This window comes from Lissotriton helveticus, chromosome 2_2 (genome assembly GCF_964261635.1).
Source record: "Lissotriton helveticus chromosome 2_2, aLisHel1.1, whole genome shotgun sequence".
Lineage (NCBI taxonomy): Eukaryota > Metazoa > Chordata > Amphibia > Caudata > Salamandridae > Lissotriton > Lissotriton helveticus.
In genome coordinates, this window is record NC_136060.1 from 289,726,048 (window position 1) to 289,744,640 (window position 18,593).

Consider the following 18,593-nt stretch of genomic DNA (forward strand, 5'->3'; position numbering starts at 1 on the left):
GGAAGCTTAGGGTGAGTGAAAGGTACGGCATGTGACCTAGTGTCACTTGTACACTCAGGGCCTCATTTATGGGTTTTTTACCATAGAGCAGCACAGCAGGCCTTGCTGCTGAACTGCCCTATAGCAAAAGAAAAGGGTATTCCTGTACTTTTTCCCCTGGGCCGGCGCACAATGGCCTGCCGTGCGCCAACGCAGGCTCCTTTGCACCTTGGTGCAAGGGAGCCTGCTTTCTGGGGATGATTCTTTTTGTGCAGGAAGGGAAACCTTTCTGCACAAAAACAAGCAGAAGAAGCTTTTTCCTCTTTCTATGCGTGCTGCAGAATGCAGCATACATAGAAAGAGGAAAAACAAGGAGAAATAAAGATATTTCTTCTCGTTTTTGGTGCTGACTAGGACTTACAATTTCTCGTAAATCTAGGGCAGTGTCAAAAAGCCATGGATGATGATGGGAACGCCAGCACCAACACACATGCAATACCTCTTTCACACAGTTTTCTGTGTGAAAGGGGCACATATTTATAAGGACATGAAAAGCCACGTAATGTGGCTTTACGTGGCCCTATAAATATGCCAGTGACACATTGCACCACCGGAACGTCAAAAAAGTGACAACCCAGCAGGGCCGGTTATGAGGCCCTGAACATTTCATTAAAAATGAGGGTAAGGAATTAGGGGAGCAAGTCCCTTACACCATAATGGGTAGGGACTATGAAGACAACAGCAAGCACACAAATAAGTCTGTAATTTAAAAAAAAAATGGATGCTCATTTTCCTTCAAGCCGCTGAAACTCAGCAAGGTCCCAATCATTGTGAACCATGCCACTCAGTGTAGATTATGTGGAAGGAATTGGTATTGTGCGCACTTTGCTGTTTAACCCCACTTCAAGTCTATTGGTGCCAGAAACCAGTCTTAGAGTTCTAGAATTAAAAAACTGTTGCTGTGCACACTTTACTTCTTTTCCTAATCCCTTAAATGGTGCTGAAACCGCGATTTTTAAATATGGAGTTAAAACGGTCCCTGAGGACACTTTTATATGTCATATTTAATTCAATAGTGTCAAAACAGGACATAGAGTTAGAAAATTGTTGCTGATGCAATTTGGCGTGTTACATTAATTTCAGGGGTCAATGATGATGCCATGATGTTAGCAATGGTTCTAATTCAAGCACAGAACCCTGTTTGCATCCAAGGGAAAATCGAATTTACGCTATGTTGTTATCACTTAGATGTTACAACAAATATTGCCAACCATTTTGGCCTCAAAATCAAGTGATTGTTAATTTTTTAGGTCTCTTGTGTTTGGACGGGAATGTCCTTGGATGGCTTAGGAGAGTGCTGCTGTGTCCTTAGTTGGTGATATGGCAAGTCACAGTAGAGTCACTGTAGGTTTTTGATTTTCCCTCAGTGATCATGGCAATCACATGTGCTCTACCTTTCACGTGGACTCTGACCCCATAGTGTGTCTGAGTTGTAATGTGCGAGGATGCGACCAGATGTAATGAGGGTGTACCTTGCTCTTGTTCTTGTTGGCATCCGTTTGATGAAAAACGACAGTCAGAGGGATAGAAACTTATTTTATTAGGGCTTCTAAACAGACCCAAATCTTTCCACTACTCTATTTTGTTAGAGTTCCAAGTTGTCTTCCCTCAATTAGATGCTCATTCTCTTTGGATGTTAATTGATAGGACGATGGTTTTATTGTATACCTTGCAGAACTGCACGTTCTTTACACCAGAGTGGCAAGTTTTATTGAAATGTCTACGTTTGCCTTAGAACTACAGGAATCAATGATCCCAGCTTGGGTATTGTTTATGCTAACATTTTTCCCATCTACTATCTTGTATCTTGTCTGTGGCAGACCTCATATTATGTAATATATCTTTATTTATTTACTTGAGTTTTATATAGCGCTGGCTCGACCCGGAGTTATCAGAGCGCTTTACATGAGGAAAGTTACATAGGTTACAAGTACGTCATTCATTTAGGGAACTTTGCCGCAATTGGGTGTTTAATGTATTTGATTCTCCATCTGCTTTTTCTTAGGGAGTTCCGGTGGAATCTGTTCCCTAGTTTACTTTGTCATGGGGTGACTATTTTTATTTATTCTTGGTTTTGTCAGACTTTTTCCTTATCGCTTTTGAAAAAATCGGAGCCCCTTCTTTAGAGAGACTTGGACTCGGCGACGGCTGCTTTCAATAGAAGATGATGGGGCAGTGGGGGGATTGATGGGGGATAATATTTAAAAAAAGGACTTCGGTAATGCTGCAACAGTCCAGCTTCTTGCTCAAGCGCAGTCCAGCTCCCAGACTCCCTGCCCAATTCCGATGCTGTCTCATGCTGTTACCCAGCATGAGATCAGCGCCTGGATTGTTCTGAGCGGGCTGGTTTAACACTCGCTCAGGCACAGAGAGTCTGTGGCTGTTCATCACCTTGCTGTTCAACACAGCTTGGTTGGAGAAATGTAACTGTGCATGTCGGTTTGGCCATCCTAAGACGGCCGGCCAAACCAACATGCTCACTTACAGTGCCCACTACTCCTCCTCCCTGCAACCGTCCCTATAGGATGGTCACAGCCTGCCCTAGAATCTGGCCACTTGGCGTAGCCAGGGAAAAATAAAATGATAATAAATTGTTTTATTATCAATTTATTTTTCATCTACTGGTTTTTAGCAGTGGGGCGACGCTCCTCTGCCATTATGAAGGAGCAGCGGCTGCTCAAACTCCTGTTTATAAGAGGAGTGTTCTACTCTCACTGCCTTTATTATCTTAACTTTGAGCCTGGGGATGCTTTCTACACCCCTCCGTTAAAACAGGCTCCACAGATAAAATTCATAGGCACTGCTACAACTTGAGGCTTTGTTATTTTCCCTCTATTACCCATAAAACAACACCTCCCCCTCCACTCTGGGAATACACACTGCATTACAACCAAAGCCAGCAAGAAGTACACAGTAGAAAGGGTGAGCTTTGCATTTCTAATACTCCTGTGCAAGCACACCTTAACTTGGCAACCTAGGTAGCATCTCCTGTAAAAGGGAGATCTGAACCTTCATTTTGGTAGTTTTAGAAATGGGGGTCTCTTGTTGGCAATGGTTTGCACCTTTGCCCAAGTAGGGACCTTTCTTCCTAGTCAGGATAAGGGGTTAAATTTCTAAAAGAACCCCTGCTCACCCCCTTGGTAGCTTGGCACGAGCAGACAGGCTTATCTTAGAGGCAGTGGGTAAAGCATGTCTGAACACATACAGTAATTCAGTGAAAACACTACAAATGGACACCACACCAGTTTAGAAAAATAAGTAATCTTTATCTAAACCAAACAAGACCAAACGACAAACATCCACAATACAGAAATCCAAACATGACTTTTAAAAGGCAAAAATAGTTCTGTTCAAAGCAAATTGCAGATGCAACACTTTTCACACAAAGTACCTTGGATGTGTTGCGCACACAAACAAAAACTGTCACAGGGAAGGTGATGCGTTGGTTCCTTACGTTAAGGGAATGTGATGCGTCAGTTCCTTACTTCAGGGAAGGTGGTGCATCGGTGCCTTACTGTCACGCAGGGGCAGTGATGGGTCGGTTCCTTACTGAAGGGGAGGTGATGCGTCGGTTTCTTACTGTGCGGGGAGGTGATACATCAGTTTCTTACTGTGACCCCGATAATCTTGCTGGCATGGCACCCATATGCAATGCTTGAGGATCGGGGATGCATTGGTTCTCGATGCAGTGGTGGGCACGGCGCTTGCGTTGGTTACTTCAGCCGTGGTCCCACGATGCGTTGGTTCTTGTACCAGTACAGCAGGGCCTGCATCGGAATCGGTGCGGTGATCTCGGCCTTCGTAGATCGGTGCACTTGATGCGGTATACGGCAATTTCTCGAGCTGCGGGCAGGCGCTGCGGCAATTTCTTCAGCGACGCATCAGAAACAGGTGCGAATGCGTTGTACTTCTCGAAGTTGCGTTACTTTTCCAGCTCCCAGTGGCCAACAGCCTCCAGAGGTCCAAAACAGCAGCAGGCACCTCTTAGCAGGTGAGAACTCCCAGCAAGGAAGTTCAGGGGAGCTGGTGGTGAAGTTTTTGTGTTCCTGAGACTTCAGAACAGGAAGCAAGCTCTATTTCAAGCCCTTGGCGATCTTCTTCAAGTAGGGGACACAGTACACAGCAAAGTCTTAGTCCTTTCCTTGGCAGAAGTAGCCACTGCAAGCCAACCCCAGAAAGCAAACAGCAAAGGGGGCAGTACTCTTCCTCAGTTTCTCCAGCTCTTCTCCTTGGCAAAGGTTTCTCTTGATTCCCAGAATGAGCTAAAAGTCTGGGGTCTAGGCCCCACTTTTTATAGCACAAATTCCTTTGTTCTCTGGTGGCAGAGAAGGTGTTTGCCCAGCCAAAACCAGCTCTGTCCTCTCTGGTGCAGCTTCCCGGCAGGAGGGGGAGACAGCATTGTTTAAGGCAAACCATGCCTATTTAGGTGCAAGGAAATCTCCTCCCCCCTACTCTAAATGCAGACCAGGTCTTTTCAGTCCAGCCTTGACTCATTCAGGAAAGGCAGGACACACATCAACCCCCCGGTGGCTTCCTGAGAGTATTCACATTTTCAGCCCCTGTCATTCCAAAGCCAGACAGCCAATCCACAAACCAACAGAGACACACAGGATAGCTAAGCAAGAAAATAGCCACGTTCTAAAAGTGGAATTTTCAAACACCCAGTATAAAAATCATCTTTCCTAAAAGATGCCTTTTTATATTCTAAGTTCAGGCATAATAAACTCCAGCTTTTGATCTTGCCCCAATGGAAAGTTATATTCATAATATGTTAGGTATAAACTCCCTTTCTATCCTATGGGACAGAAACCCTTTCAATAGTGAAAAACGAAATACACTGTATTTCACTATCAGGGCATCTCACACACCTCAGTACGTGTCCTACCTTTCACATACACTACACCCTGCCCATGGATATACCTTGGGCCTACCCTAGGGGTGGCCCACATGTAATAAAAGGGAAGGTTAGGGGCTTGGAAGTGGGTGCACTTGCCAGGTTGACATTGTAGTACTAGACTGCACACAGACACTGCAGTGGCAGGTCTGAGTTTCATTTACAGGCTATTCATGTGGGTGGCACAATCAGTGCCCACTAGCAGCATTTGATTTACAGGCCCTGGGAACACACATTGCACTGTACTAGGGACTTACCAGTAAATCAGATATGCCAATCATTCAATCACCAATCCATAAATACAATTTACAGGGACAGCATATGCACTTTAGCACTGATCAGCAGTGGTGAAGTGCCCAGACTCATAAAACCAACAAAAACAGATCAGAAATAGGAGGCCCAAAAGCAAAAAGCATAGGGATAAACCAGCTGGAAAAACTAGGTCTAACAGGTAGACTTCTCACCATTTCCATAATTGTAGCCAAAGACATTCAATCGAGAAGTGGCTTGGCTGAACCAGCTGTGTCTGCACAGCTTCTAGAGGCACGTTCTGGCAGAATATCATAAGTGATCCTGCTCTCACTCACAATTAAGTCTTTTATCAAAATAGTGTTAACACACCAGGGACCATATTACACAAGTGCCCCGGGAGCGCAACAACCGTTTGCACCCGCTTTCTATGCACCTGGGGCCCTTTGGTATTACAGAAGGTTCCGCAGATGCTTTAGCGGACCCTTTTGTAATACAGATAGCACTGGCACTTGCAGCACCAGCGCTATTAGAGCGCATGTGCTCATTTGCATTGGGACGGGCGCCATGCAAATGAAGGAATCCCTTTACCTCTGTGCCCACGCTGTATTACCGACGTAGGCACAGAGGCAAACATGCCTTTAGAAGGCACGCTGAAAGTGGGCCACAAATAGGTTGGGCACTTTGAATGTGCCTTCTAAATGCAGCCCTCTAAAGAATAAAAGGGGGTCCCATGGACCCCCCCAGACATTCCCATGCAGGCAGATGCAGTCACTAACTGTACCCACCTGCAAGGGAATCTCTAATCCCTTTTAAAAGTACAGGCAGGTTGCTGCTTGCACAGAGCAACACGGAGCAGCTTTTAAAGTTGCTGGAAAGTGTGCCCAGGGGCCGTATTACACAAGCACCCCTGGGGCGCAACCGGCATTTGTCTTCAGTAACTTCTTCTTGATAGGATGCACTTTCCATGTTTGCACCTGGCGCACCTGCTTTAAGTGTTCCCTATTTGTAATACGGGCCATGCCCCCATGCAAATGAGTGAACGCCCTCTAATGATAGCGCTGGCGCTGTATGTGTGCCAGCGCTATCTGTATTACAAAAGAGGCTGCACAAGCATCTGCAACCTTTTCTGTAATACCAAAGTGCCCAGGGGGTGCACAAGTCAGGAGAAAATGCCCTTTGCGCCCCCGGAGCACATGGGTAATACAGCCCGTGGGCTTATATTTTGTTATGCAGGGTCTGGCAATCTTAGGGACAGAAGCTGTAAGTAGCTTCAGTCTTTCCATTCGGTCTCTCCTGGCACATGCAAATACTTAATTCAGTGCTAAGCCTAATTTTGTGTTTTTCTCTGCAGTGACATTGTCCATAGAATTGCCCGGCAAATTGTGAATATGTGTGGAAATATTCCGCGTGCAATTTCCAGCATGGAATTATGACATAAATATGCAAGCAACATTGATCTCCTCCTAATTGGTCGCATCTGGCTTGTCAGTGTTCTTTCAGCATGAAAATGATCTTGCAGTGCTGAGAAAAAAAAATCTTTTAACTAGTAAAGGAAACAGAAACTGGGCAGTGGATTGTCTGAGTCTCCATGCAGCCCCTAGCAATGACACGTAAGCCTTGAGTTGGCCAAATAGCATGGTGTCTACATGGGATATCAGGTTACTATTGTCTTTGCTAATTATCATGATAAGTGGAAAGTGTGTTGGGAAGGAGACCCTTTTACAAATTAAAAAATGCACAAAATGTTTGAAGGTGAAACAAAATGTCCATGGCTATTATTAATAGTTTGGCCTACTCAGTAGGCTTGATGAATGTAGCCCCTCTGTAAAAGTTTGTAAATGATGAATTGATGTCTACTTGTTTAATTAAAGATATATGTTTTTTGGTACTGCATTTGTGTACAGATTTTAGACATTCACTTGGTGTATATGTGTAACCAATGTATTTGTTTTGCTTGAGGAATAACATATCATTCAACTAGGCAGGTAATGGTCTCTCTTCCCAGTTCTATCAGTGACTTGGTCGAGGCTTTGTAGACCTGAAGGCTGGCTGAGCAAGATACATCTAGCTGCTTGTGGGGTCAGGTTCCTACATGTCATTTATGCTAGGAAGTTGAACCACCTGATGTCTATGAGATCTCTCTGTGCTACTTGAGTAATCTACATCACAACAGTTCTCTTTCTTAAGAAGTGAGTGCAAATGTGCACCGAAAAAGGACGACCAGCAACCCCTACCCCTGGAGAAGAAAGAGATGGACATGAAAGCCTTACAGGAGGACTGGAAGAAACAAAGACATGATTTACAGTCTCAGGTATAGTCACAGTATATGCGCCCCATTGTATTGTCCTGTAGACCCGTCTTAAGGTGTTTGTTGTGAGAATCATCTGACCAGCTGAGTTCTTCCATGCTGATGATTCACCTTCACAAATGTATTTATTTCCACTGATCATTGTGGATTGAAACTTGCTTTTCTCTTGCTCAGAGATTACAAACTCTGGTGCCATTGCTCTGCTTCTTCTTCCTTGGTCTCTTCCTTGTTTCAGGTAGTGCTGCATATGTCACAATACGCCAAGTTCAAACAATATCACAGCTAGAGCGCCTTTTCCTAAGTACTTCCTCTGAGAAAGTGACTTTTTTAGCAGATGCCTGAAAATCCCTAACCTGCTCCGAGTGCAGAAGCAAGGAGCCTTGCCCAATTGGACTTATCAGCAGAACCTGTTCAGTAGTTCGGTGTAATGAGTTGTTCCCATGTGGAAAGTGGAAAGTGGGTGGTCGGTGGTGATGGTCGATGGGATGCTGAGAAGTCCAGTGGGTTAGGGATCAAAGTGGCTGTATATGGTTGCTAACTTGTGAAAGTCGTCTGTGAGGGAGTTGCAGAGTTCTTGTGAGGATGGGATCGAGTTTTCAGTGGCAGACAGGGATGTGAACTCTTTCACGATTGTCAAGAGTTCCTTGGTTTGGTTGGTGCTGGTCTCGATCCGGCATGTAAGTGCATCTTCCTGAAATGCCCAACAGAGTCAGCAGAACAAAGACAGCTCTATTCATGCTATGCAGGCCCTACGCCCTTCAGAGATATCAGCAAGGTGACTATTTAGGCCAGCCACCGACATTCTACACGCTCTATACTTTTTATGCTTCTTAAAGCGATGCACAGTTTAGCCAAGTGGTCCTAAAAATACATTTGCTTAAGTTACAACCTTTTTTCGTCTCCTGTCTTTCCCCTTTTTTATCTCAAAATCTTCCTGCAGGCTGGGAATAGGAGAGAACATAGAGTAGTATTATTTCATTTTCAAATCTTTATTTCGATCGATTGATCATAAAAGATATACAATTTATCTCACATTCATTAAAACCCCAAATTAATTTTTCTAAAAAGCATTAGTAGTTAAATTCAACTTTAAGAACAGTTCTAGTTAATCGAAGGCTAAAAAAGTAATCAGGGCACCCCGCCTCCATTTACCGATCTAGTATGAACATACCACATTGCAGTTAGAAATTTAGCCATGAAAAAACAATCAAAGGGGATAGGTCAGTTTTTAAAATTCTGTATGCGGGTAGTAGTGTTCTGAATCCCAGGTTTTTGAGAACAGGAACAAGCCAGTGTTTTCTGCTTTTTCTATAGGCTCCGCATACGAATACTACATGAACCTCATTCTCCTCAGACTGGGCACATACCGGGCATGTCCCTTTTCCTGACTCGCCTGTCCATGATTTTGTAAAGGACCTAAGGGGGAGAGTCCCGTACCTCCACTGTAGGAATAACTTTCTTGTAAGGGGCGGTGTTATATCATTCAAGACAACTTCCAGATTATAGGAGTCCTTGTTTTTAATAAACTGTGATGTTAAGGATCCCTCCTGAGTGCCCTCCAGCGCCCGTGCAAGCATGTGGTCATAATATGCTCTGGACAGCGTTTTCCTTGAGATTCTGCTACAGGCATTTTCCGGGTCTGACCACAGTTCTGGCATTCTAAGAGTTTCGCAGATCCTCTTGATGTAGATTAGCCAGGGCAGATTAGCTGTATTAGATAGTGAAAGAAATTCCTGGAGCTCGGTTCTATAGATGGTGAGATCTTGGCTACTCCAGAGGCGACGCCAAAAAGTTAATGGTTTGAGGCCGAGCTCCTCAGTAATGGGCCTGATGCCCAGGTCCAGTCTTAGAGGTAGTAATGGCGTGCCTGGCGGGAGAGCTATCAGCTGCCTTAGAAATTTGTTTTCTGTGATTTGGAGGCATTGTAATTGTAAGTGGCCCCAGAGCTCGCCCCCGTAAGTGACTGCCCCCCTTGCTTGGGCTTTGTAAATCTGCAATGCAGAGCCTGGCGGGCGGTAGAATGATTTACTGGCCATTTGTAAGGTGCCCCCCTCCTTCTGGGATAGTTTCATGTTGGCTTTTGTTTGATGTGCCCCCATGTCAAATGTTGATTCAATGTCATCCCCAGGTACTCAAATGTATGCACCCTTTCCAGGCTTGTCGAACCCAGCTTAGGATTGGGGCGATTGGAGGGCAAGGGGTTTAGGATCATAAACTTTGTTTTCTGGGGGTTTACCTCGAGACCCCTTACTACACAAAAGTCCAGAAAGCCATCTAACACTCGCTGGATGCCCATTGGCGATCTGGACAGCAGCAGGGTGTCGTCCACAAACATTATTGCGGGCACCCTGCTGCCGCACAGTTTCGGGGCGTCGATGTTGGCTATCCTTGTCAGGTGCTCGATCACCCCGTTCACAAAGAGGCAGAACCGGGTCGGTGCGAGCACACAGCCCTGCCTCACCCCCCTGTGAACCGGGAATCTTTCAGTTAGATTTCCGTTTCTTCCGCACCTGACGCGAGCGAAATTATTATGATGTAGTTTCATCAGGACTGCCAGAATGTCCTGTGGGACGCCCATCTCTGCCATGACCCTCCACAGTTTTTGTCTGGGGACCAGGTCGAAGGCGGCACGCAAGTCCACGAAAACCGTGTACAGCGTGCCGCCCTCGACCAATGCAGTCCTCCAGTACATGAGATTCAATCTAAATATCTGGTCCACCGTGGAGACCCCCCTCCTGAATCCCGCCTGATACGGGCTCAGGGTGTCCATTTCCTCAAGCCAGTTCTGGAGGCGGTCCAGCATCAGCCTACCGAAACGTTTCTGAGAAACGTCGATAAGGCTGATGGGACGATAGTTGGCTGGAAGCAGAGGGGATCCCTTTTTAAATATTGGGACCACCTCTGCTCTCAGCCAAGTATCGGGGACCTCCATTCCACCCAGAACCGCATTAAACACCAGCATGAGATAGGGAGCCCATATCCCTGGCTCCTGCTTGTATAGATCGCCAGGTACCCCATCGAGGCCAGGAGCTTTACCCAATGCCAGCCCTCCAATAGCTGCCCGAACTTCTTTTTCGGTGAAAGGTTCGGCGGCCAGTGCATTCGGCAGGGTGAAGGGGATGTGTCCCAGAGCCTCGTCCTCAGGTGCATATAGAGTTTCGAAGTGGTTTTGCCATACGCTCGGGGCGATGTTAGGTTCGATTGCCGAGGGAAGGCCTTCCGAACCATGGTTGACTATGCGCCAAAATTTGCGGGAGTCTCTGGTTGCTAATGCACCCGTGAGTTTCTCCCAATAGTCTTGGTCCCATTCCACCTTGGCGTTTACCAGGAGTTTCTTGTATGCCCCTCTCCTGGCATGAATTTCCTCCTTGTTTCGGCCCGCCTTAACGGCGAGCAGAAGGTTTCGTTTGGCGTTTCGGCATGTGGCATTGTACCAGGTCTTTTTGTGTTTACTATTAGCTCTGGGTGTTCCCTTGAAAAAAAGCTCTGATTCCAAAGTATTGATTAGAGCTTCATGTATTTGCCCAAGCTGTTTTCTATTTTCTCCATTGCTGGGTTCATCCCCGAGGGCAAAGGCCTTTTCCAGCACTGGGATTATTTTAGCATAAAGGCTCGGAAACTTATTGCCGCTTATGAGCAAATTTCCCCACTTCACTCTCCTTCGGTTATTCTCAAGGAGTAGCCCTGATTTTGCCCTTTGTTCTTCCCTTCCGATATTAACATTGCCTAACACGGCATATTCTAGCTCCCAAGGCATTATGGTCACTGTCCATTCTATCTATTACCTTAAAATCAATGACTCGTGCCCAGGATGACAATTGGACTAGGACATAGTCCAATCGAGATTCGCTTCCTACCTTGTTATAGGTGCATTTACTTGGATTGTCTGATTTGGTTCGCCCATTGCACGCTCTGAGGCCATAGTTGAGTGTAAGGGCGGTTATCTGTAGGGCAAGGGGTGTCCATGCCCTAGGTGAGGGTGACCCCGGAGCCGGTACCAGCCATCTTGAATCCTCCTCTAAGGAGGGTCCATCAAGTAAGCCAGGCAGTGGCTCGTAGTGGGAGTTCAAGTCCCCTCCAACCAAGTAATGGGACTCCCTTGGCATTTGGCTCAAAAAGGTGGAAAGTTCCTCGATCGTAATAGATTCCCTTGTTGTAGGTACTGGTCTCGAATAAACATTTATTATTACCATTTTAAAGGAATTTGGCCATTCCAACAGGACCGCCAGTATATCGTCCGAGTCCACAGTTAAGGAGCTGGCCTTGCAGCCTAAATGGGAAGCTACCCAAATAGCCAGTCCCCCAGATGGTCGACCTCTGCCACCCCATTTTGCAGGTTTTGAGAATACTGCAAAACCCTGGCAAGTGTACTCCTCTCTGGCCCAGGTTTCATGGAACAGGCAGATATCTTTTAAATTAATGAAGGAGACCCACTCATTGCAGTCCAGTTTGTTAGCCAGGCCGGCGACATTCCATGAGATCAGGGTTAGTGGGGGTGGTATTATGGATCGTTGGAGAGTATTGTTCATCTGATCTAATGCCAAATTTGCCATAGGGTGGTCTGGTGCTTCCCCCTCGCCTGTCTCAGCAATCATATTGCCGTCGGTCCGGGCTTCTGAAGGATCTGCTCGGTGTTGTGGGTATACGGGGTCCATCGGTGTGGGTGGATTTTCCCACGGCAGCATAGTGTGTCTGGGGCTATTGTCTCCCTCCTCACTGACCTCCATGGGCTCTGCTTGGGATTGCTCTATAATATTCATTCTGGATTGTCAATCGACTGTCTCAAGGCTACCGTACCTATTAAAGGTAGGCAGGTAGAGTGGCTGGTAATTGCGGTATAGCCTGGGGACTTCTCTCACTTCTCCCCTCCATCTGCTCCCCCTCCTGTTAGGGAATTCCCAGCCTTCTTCTTCATCATATGCGGATGGAAATTCGTACGCCCTTCCCCATGTTATGCTACAGGTCCCTCCTGCCTCTATTTTTGAACTCCCATTCCCCCCCCCATTTCCTGGTCGTGTCCCCATCTCTGTTCATCAATTGCATATGTGCTTAAGGGATAGAAGAATGACAAGGGAAGGGGCTGAATGATGTTCTCTTGTTCGTGATGGGGCCAGCTACAGATGTATGGGGCTCTCGTGGGATCTCGAAAGCTGACCACAACACAGTCCCCGCCAATCGTTTTCCTCGTGTTGCCTACCCAGGTGAGCCTTCTCACCGTTAGAATATCACTAGTTTTACCAGGCGGCAGAGGTCTATGTTTCGATAGCCAATCAATGACCTTGTTTTTGAGGGAGGGCATCGACTCAGTGGTAGTAGGTTTTAGTTCAGGTACCCCCGCAAGGATTAGTGTGTAGGGGGACGCCTCTGGTGGTAAGTTCACAGTTCTATGTATGTTGTTTTTCCTATTGCCTAGAGGTTGCTGGTCATTCTGTGGATTTTTTGGGGGGTTGGGATTATTATTTTTAGATTGGATAGTTGTATCTGATACAGATGGTGGGGGCGATTGAGTATGAGTTGGCTGGCTAATTGATTTTCCGTTAGGCACGGACTGGGGAGTCTTAATTTCGCTAGGTTTTTGTTTCAAATGTTGCCTAGTCGATGTGCCTTTTTCCTTTATGGTATTTGCAGTTGTTGTTCGCTCCTGGGAATTGTTCGGGATTGATAGTGGCTCCCCTTTAGCTCTCTTTGTTTCTAATTTTTGTCTATCTGCCAGCTGGACTGTGGACTTTTCAATATTGACCAGCCTGGCTTCGATTTTGATCAGGCGGGCTTCTAAGGGACTTAAAAGAGATCTCATAAGTGCGCCTATGTCAGCGAGTGTGATATCCTCAGAGGAAGATTGCAGTGTGATATTATTAAAATTAGATGATTGGTCTAGATGGACAATATCAGTGGCTGCTATCTCTGATCTATCCTCGCATGTGTTTCCCGTGTTGGTGTCCCCCAGCCTTGCTGTATTCCTAGCAGGATTCGGTTTTGGGGTTTTTGCATTTCTCCCTCCCTTGGTTCCCTTGATAGACTCTACTTTCTTCTTTTTTTGGATGGCTCCTTCCTTTGCCCCCCTTATGAAGCTTGGGACATTCTCAACAGTAGGAATTAAAACCGGATCAGGGCAAGGGGTTGGGATTGTGGCTTGTAGTGTTTGGCCCGTTGGAAGGGTCAGCAAACTCATGTCATCAAGGTCGGAATTTGCGATTGAGTGATTGGCCTCCAAAGCCCCATTATTAGAGTCATTGGCCATAGGCCCTCCCTCTGGTGTTTTGGCCAGGGCCAGGGCCAGTGGGCCTATCGATGATCTCCATACCCAATCAATTTCTTGAGAAATTCGTCTTTCAAGCCCTTCAATTTCCTCTATCAGGAGAGATCCCGCTTTAACAAAGTATTTATCAAGTGTCCCTTTAGCTTCTCCTGCCGCAGCCAATGTCGATTTGCTCCTTGTTTCCCTGGTACACATTTTGGATCCCGTGTACTGAAAATGGCAATGTAGGAATCAATCAATCAATCAATCAGTGACACTTATAAAGCGCGCTACCTACCCGAAGGGTCTCAAGGCGCTGGGGGGGGGGGTGCCGCTACTGCTCGAACAGCCAGGTCTTCAGCTTCTTCCTGAAGGAGAGGTGGTCTTGGGTCAGGCGCAGGTCGGTCGGGAGGGAGTTCCAGGTCTTGGCGGCCAGGTAGGAGAAGGACCTTCCTCCTGATGTCGCTCTTCGGATGCGGGGGACGGCGGCGAGGGCGTGGTTGGCTGATCGGAGGTGGCGTTTGGGAGCGTAGAAGTTGACTCGGCTGTTGAGGTAGCTCGGGCCTTGGTCGTGTAGGGCTTTGTGTGCGTGGGTGAGGAGGCGGAACGTGATTCTTTTGTTGACGGGGAGCCAGTGAAGGTCTCTCAGATGTCCGGAGATGTGGCTGGTTCGTGGGAGGTCGAGGATGAGTCTGGCTGAGGCGTTCTGGATCCGCTGGAGTCTCTTCTGGAGCTTGGCGGTGGTCCCGGCGTAGAGGGCGTTGCCGTAGTCCAGCCGGCTGGTGACGAGGGCCTGGGTGACGGTCTTCCTGGTCTCGGTGGGGATCCACCAGAAGATCTTCCGTAGCATGCGTAGGATGTTGAAGCACGCCGAGGAGACGTTGTTGACTTGCCTCCAAAGGGAGTGGCGCGGTCCCGGTCTCTGCCGTCCTCGAACGGCCTCAAACGGCCCGCCCTTTGCCCGGGCTTAGCACCGCGCTTGGCCCCGCGCGCGTCCCGCGTGCGCGGGAGCTACTTCCTGTTTATAGCGGGAGGGGGCGGGAAGAGGACCAGCCGCGAGGAGTGGGTGAGGAAATGAAGTGGTGATTAGAAGGTAGGATTATGCAGCCCAAGAAGTTCGTCGTCCCTCTCTCAGCAGCGAACGCCGAGGTCCCTGTCCGCAGCTCTTTTTAGTCCAGGCGGGAGGGGGCGGGAAGAGGACCAGCTGCGGCGAGTCAAGAGACGCAACGCCCGCTGGTCCTCGCAGTCCCGCAAGGGCGGAGGGCGTCTCCAGCAGCTCCTCTCGTAGGCGGTGGTTCCCCAGTAACGGGGGCCGCGAGGAGTGGGTGAGGAAATGAAGTGGTGATTAGAAGGTAGGATTATGCAGCCCAAGAAGTTCATCGTCCCTCTCTCAGCAGTAGTATTAAGTTACTGTAGAAGTATTGCACCCCGATTAACAAGTTTCTTTCAAAATGGCAGCTTTTCACCTTTACCATTCTTACTCCTTAGCAAGATGTTTACCTTCTGGTTTTCCTAAAGGCTTGTCAAATGTGTCAAATCAATGTGTCTTGCTTAAGAAGTTAGATGAGGAGATCTAGTAATTTAGCCTGTTGGTGTATGATATTACTGGCCATTTACATCCTCAAATGTTGATCTTATTGTGTATGAGAAGAGCAGGTGGAACATTAAAGGGGCAATGGTTGGTCTTGTTTAAAAACTGCCATGTGTTATGGTTACATTTCTGCAGTGTTGTGTTGTTGAGTTTCTTTCCCAGATGTTGTGCAGTGAATACTTACAAGTGTAAATTCCAATTTTATTTGTAGATTGCTCAGTTGAAGCAGGCTTTGGAACAGCAGAGCAGTAGGTCCAAAGAAGCACTGAGGGAATTAACCGTACAGACCAACAAGGAAAAAGAAAAGCTTTTCCAGGATCTCCAAGAAAGCATCAAGCAAAGTCAAACTGTGAAAGTTCAGCTAGAAGCCACTCATCAGCGAGCCCTGAAGAATCTGGAAAAAAGCAAAAGACAGGAAATAAAGGTACATCAGATGGGGCATACCTTTCGGGTTACTTTCTAATGTAGTGGCAATAGTTCAGCTTGTCAGAAAAATAACAGGTTCTCTTTTCTTGTTATTGTTCATCATTGCAGGAGATGGAAGAACGGGCCAAAAAAGAGCGAGCTGAAAGCTTGAGACACCAGAACCAGTCTCACAGACTAGAAATGCAGACACTGGAAGAGAAGGCGAACAACGAACTGCAGGCTGAACGGGATCGTGTACTAAAGCAGCAAACAGCACATTTAGGTATGGATTTTTGTCTTTGATAAGACTTTTAGTTCTCTTTGTGCTTCTTAGGGCGTCATCCTTCATTTTCAAAAACTGGTAACAATAATAGTAGACATGTGGATGACTATTAACTGGGTTTCAAGTACTCATCCATGTCGTTGGCGAATAAATGTTTTCTAATACTGCCTAGGTGATCACTAAAGTATTAAGTGGCTAGAACGTGTGGCATAGGAAATTATTTAGCGCACCTCCGAATAAAACACCATAGAACATGAGGTCCACTTGGGAGATTTTGACAATGCCCCTTGGCTATTTAGGTAGCTCTTTATCTTTGCTGTGCACTGATAAACTTATTGTAGCTGATTCAGTTCTACAGGCCTTTTTTTGTAGAAAAACTCAAGAAAGCTTATTTGGAAACACACATGCAGTCTTCAGCAGCCGAGTCCCCAGTGGCAACTGACCCTTCTCTGTTTAAACCATGTTGATTCCAGAACTCTCAGAAAACATTCAAGAGAAGTGACCTACAAGATGTAATATATTTGTCTGCTCCATTAAAAGACATGTTTATTGTCTGTTGTTGTCAAATGTGGTGAAGCCTCCAGGAAGCTGGAACTACTACCACAATAAGAAAACAAGGCTTGAAAAGTCTTCTTGTTGATAGCAGGGGGAAAATCTTCTGATCGAGAAGTCATCAGTCCGTAAAGGCTGCTTATCATCTCTGCCTTTCTGGGAAGGGTAAACTTCAGTTATCTGTACACTCTTTATAGGAGTACATCAATCACAAGGGAAGTGGATTTCGCAAGTGCGGGTCTGATTCTCCATGTAGCTCCTAGAAATGACATGTTAGCCTTGTGTTTGCCAAATAACTCGGTGTCTACTTGGTATATCAGGTTACTAACAAGGTGTCAATTATCTTTGCTAATTATCATGATGAGTTGACAGTGGGTTGAGAAGGAGACGGCCTATTACTTCCACCTGGATGACCCGACAGACACTAACTCCACAGACCTCCTCGAACCAATGGACAACGCCAGCCTCAAACAATCGTTCACAGACCCATACACAAAGAAGGACACACGCTGTACCCCATCTTCAGTAACAGAATCAGATACAGCCACACCAGGGAACTGACCTGGTCAGACTAATCCATCTTACACTTCACCATCGCCGAACCTACCCGCACCACCCCCAACCATCACAGCGCCTCCTTCCACAGCTGGATGAAGGTCACTCAGTGCCAATGGACCAAAGCCCTCACCATCGTCCAACCCAACGTTACCACAGACCCGAACCAGGCAGTAGAGAACTTCAACACCTGGATCACCAGTGCCGCCGACCAAGTCACACCCACCAAACCTGCCAGAATGCACAGATCCAACAAACGGGCCAGCTGGTACAACCCAGAACTCAGCTCAAATAAACAGATGTAAACAACTGGAAAGAAAGTGGTGAACCAGCTAGATCAACACGAATTGAGCCACCTACAAATCGGCCCTCCACAACTGCCATTAACAGCTCAAAGCCACGAAGATGGATGCACTTACATGCCGGATCGAGACCAGCACCAACCAAACCAAGGAACTCTTGACAATCGTGAAAGAGTTCACATCCCTGTCTGCCACTGAAAACTCGATCCCATCTTCACAAGAACTCTGTAATTCCCTCACAGACGACTTTGACAAGTTAGCAACCATATACAGCCACTTTGATCCCTAACCCACTGGACTTCTCAGCATCCCCTCGACCATCACCACCGACCATCCACTTTCCACATGGGAACAACTCATTACACCGAACACAAATACCCTTATGAGCTCTATCCACTCTGGAGCACCCACCGACCCCTACCCACCCCGACTTTTCACCCTGGTAAGAGATGAGATCAGCCACCAGCTCAACACCATCGTCAACACCTCCATCACCACAGCTGCCTTTCAGGAGAACTGGAAACATGCAAAGGTCTGTCCCCTCCTCAAAAAACCATCAGCAAACCCTAGCGAACTCCAGAACTATCATACCATCTCACTGCTCGTGCTTCCTGGCAAAGTCCTGGAGAAGGCTGTCAACCTCCAACTCACCGAACACTTAGAAAGAAACAACCATGCTGGACCCTTCACAAACAGGATTCAGAGTCAATCATAGCAAAGAAACTGCACTGATCGCAGCAACAGATGACATCTATACCTTTTCGACAGAGGAGAATCAGCCGCCCTGATCCTGCTCAACCTCTCTGCAGCCTTCAACACCGTCTCCCACGGTTCACTCATCACTCGACTATGATAGATCGGCATTACAGACAACACGCTCAAATGGATTGCTTCCTTTCCCACTGGGCGCACCCAGAGAATAAGTCTCCTTCCTTTCACCTCTCAACTGAAGCACACCATCTTCAGCGTACCTGAAGGCTCTTCCCTCAGTCCAACCGTCTTCAACATCTACATTACACCACTTGCGGACATCCTCAGAGCCCATGACATCAACATAGTCTCCTACACTTCTAATCCTCTTGCTTTCAGCACTCTATGCAGGCACCACCACCAAAATCTTGAGGAGACTCTAAACGATCCAGAACGCAGCAGCCAGACTCATCCTCAACCTGCC

The 18,593-nt window shown here is 46.9% G+C and overlaps 1 protein-coding gene across 3 annotated transcripts in view; it reads left to right on the forward strand.

The window, feature by feature from the left end:
- Positions 1–18,593, forward strand: part of FAM184B (family with sequence similarity 184 member B) — a 619,377-nt gene that overhangs the window by 189,155 nt on the left and 411,629 nt on the right. For 2 of the 3 annotated variants that reach the window (XM_078678421.1, XM_078678423.1), the window contains exons 9-11: positions 7,373–7,496; positions 15,534–15,746; positions 15,857–16,010. In XM_078678421.1, the coding sequence (XP_078534547.1) occupies positions 7,373–7,496; positions 15,534–15,746; positions 15,857–16,010 (491 nt within the window). The remainder of the gene's footprint in view (positions 1–7,372; positions 7,497–15,533; positions 15,747–15,856; positions 16,011–18,593) is intronic. The other variant, XM_078678422.1, reaches the window with a different exon arrangement.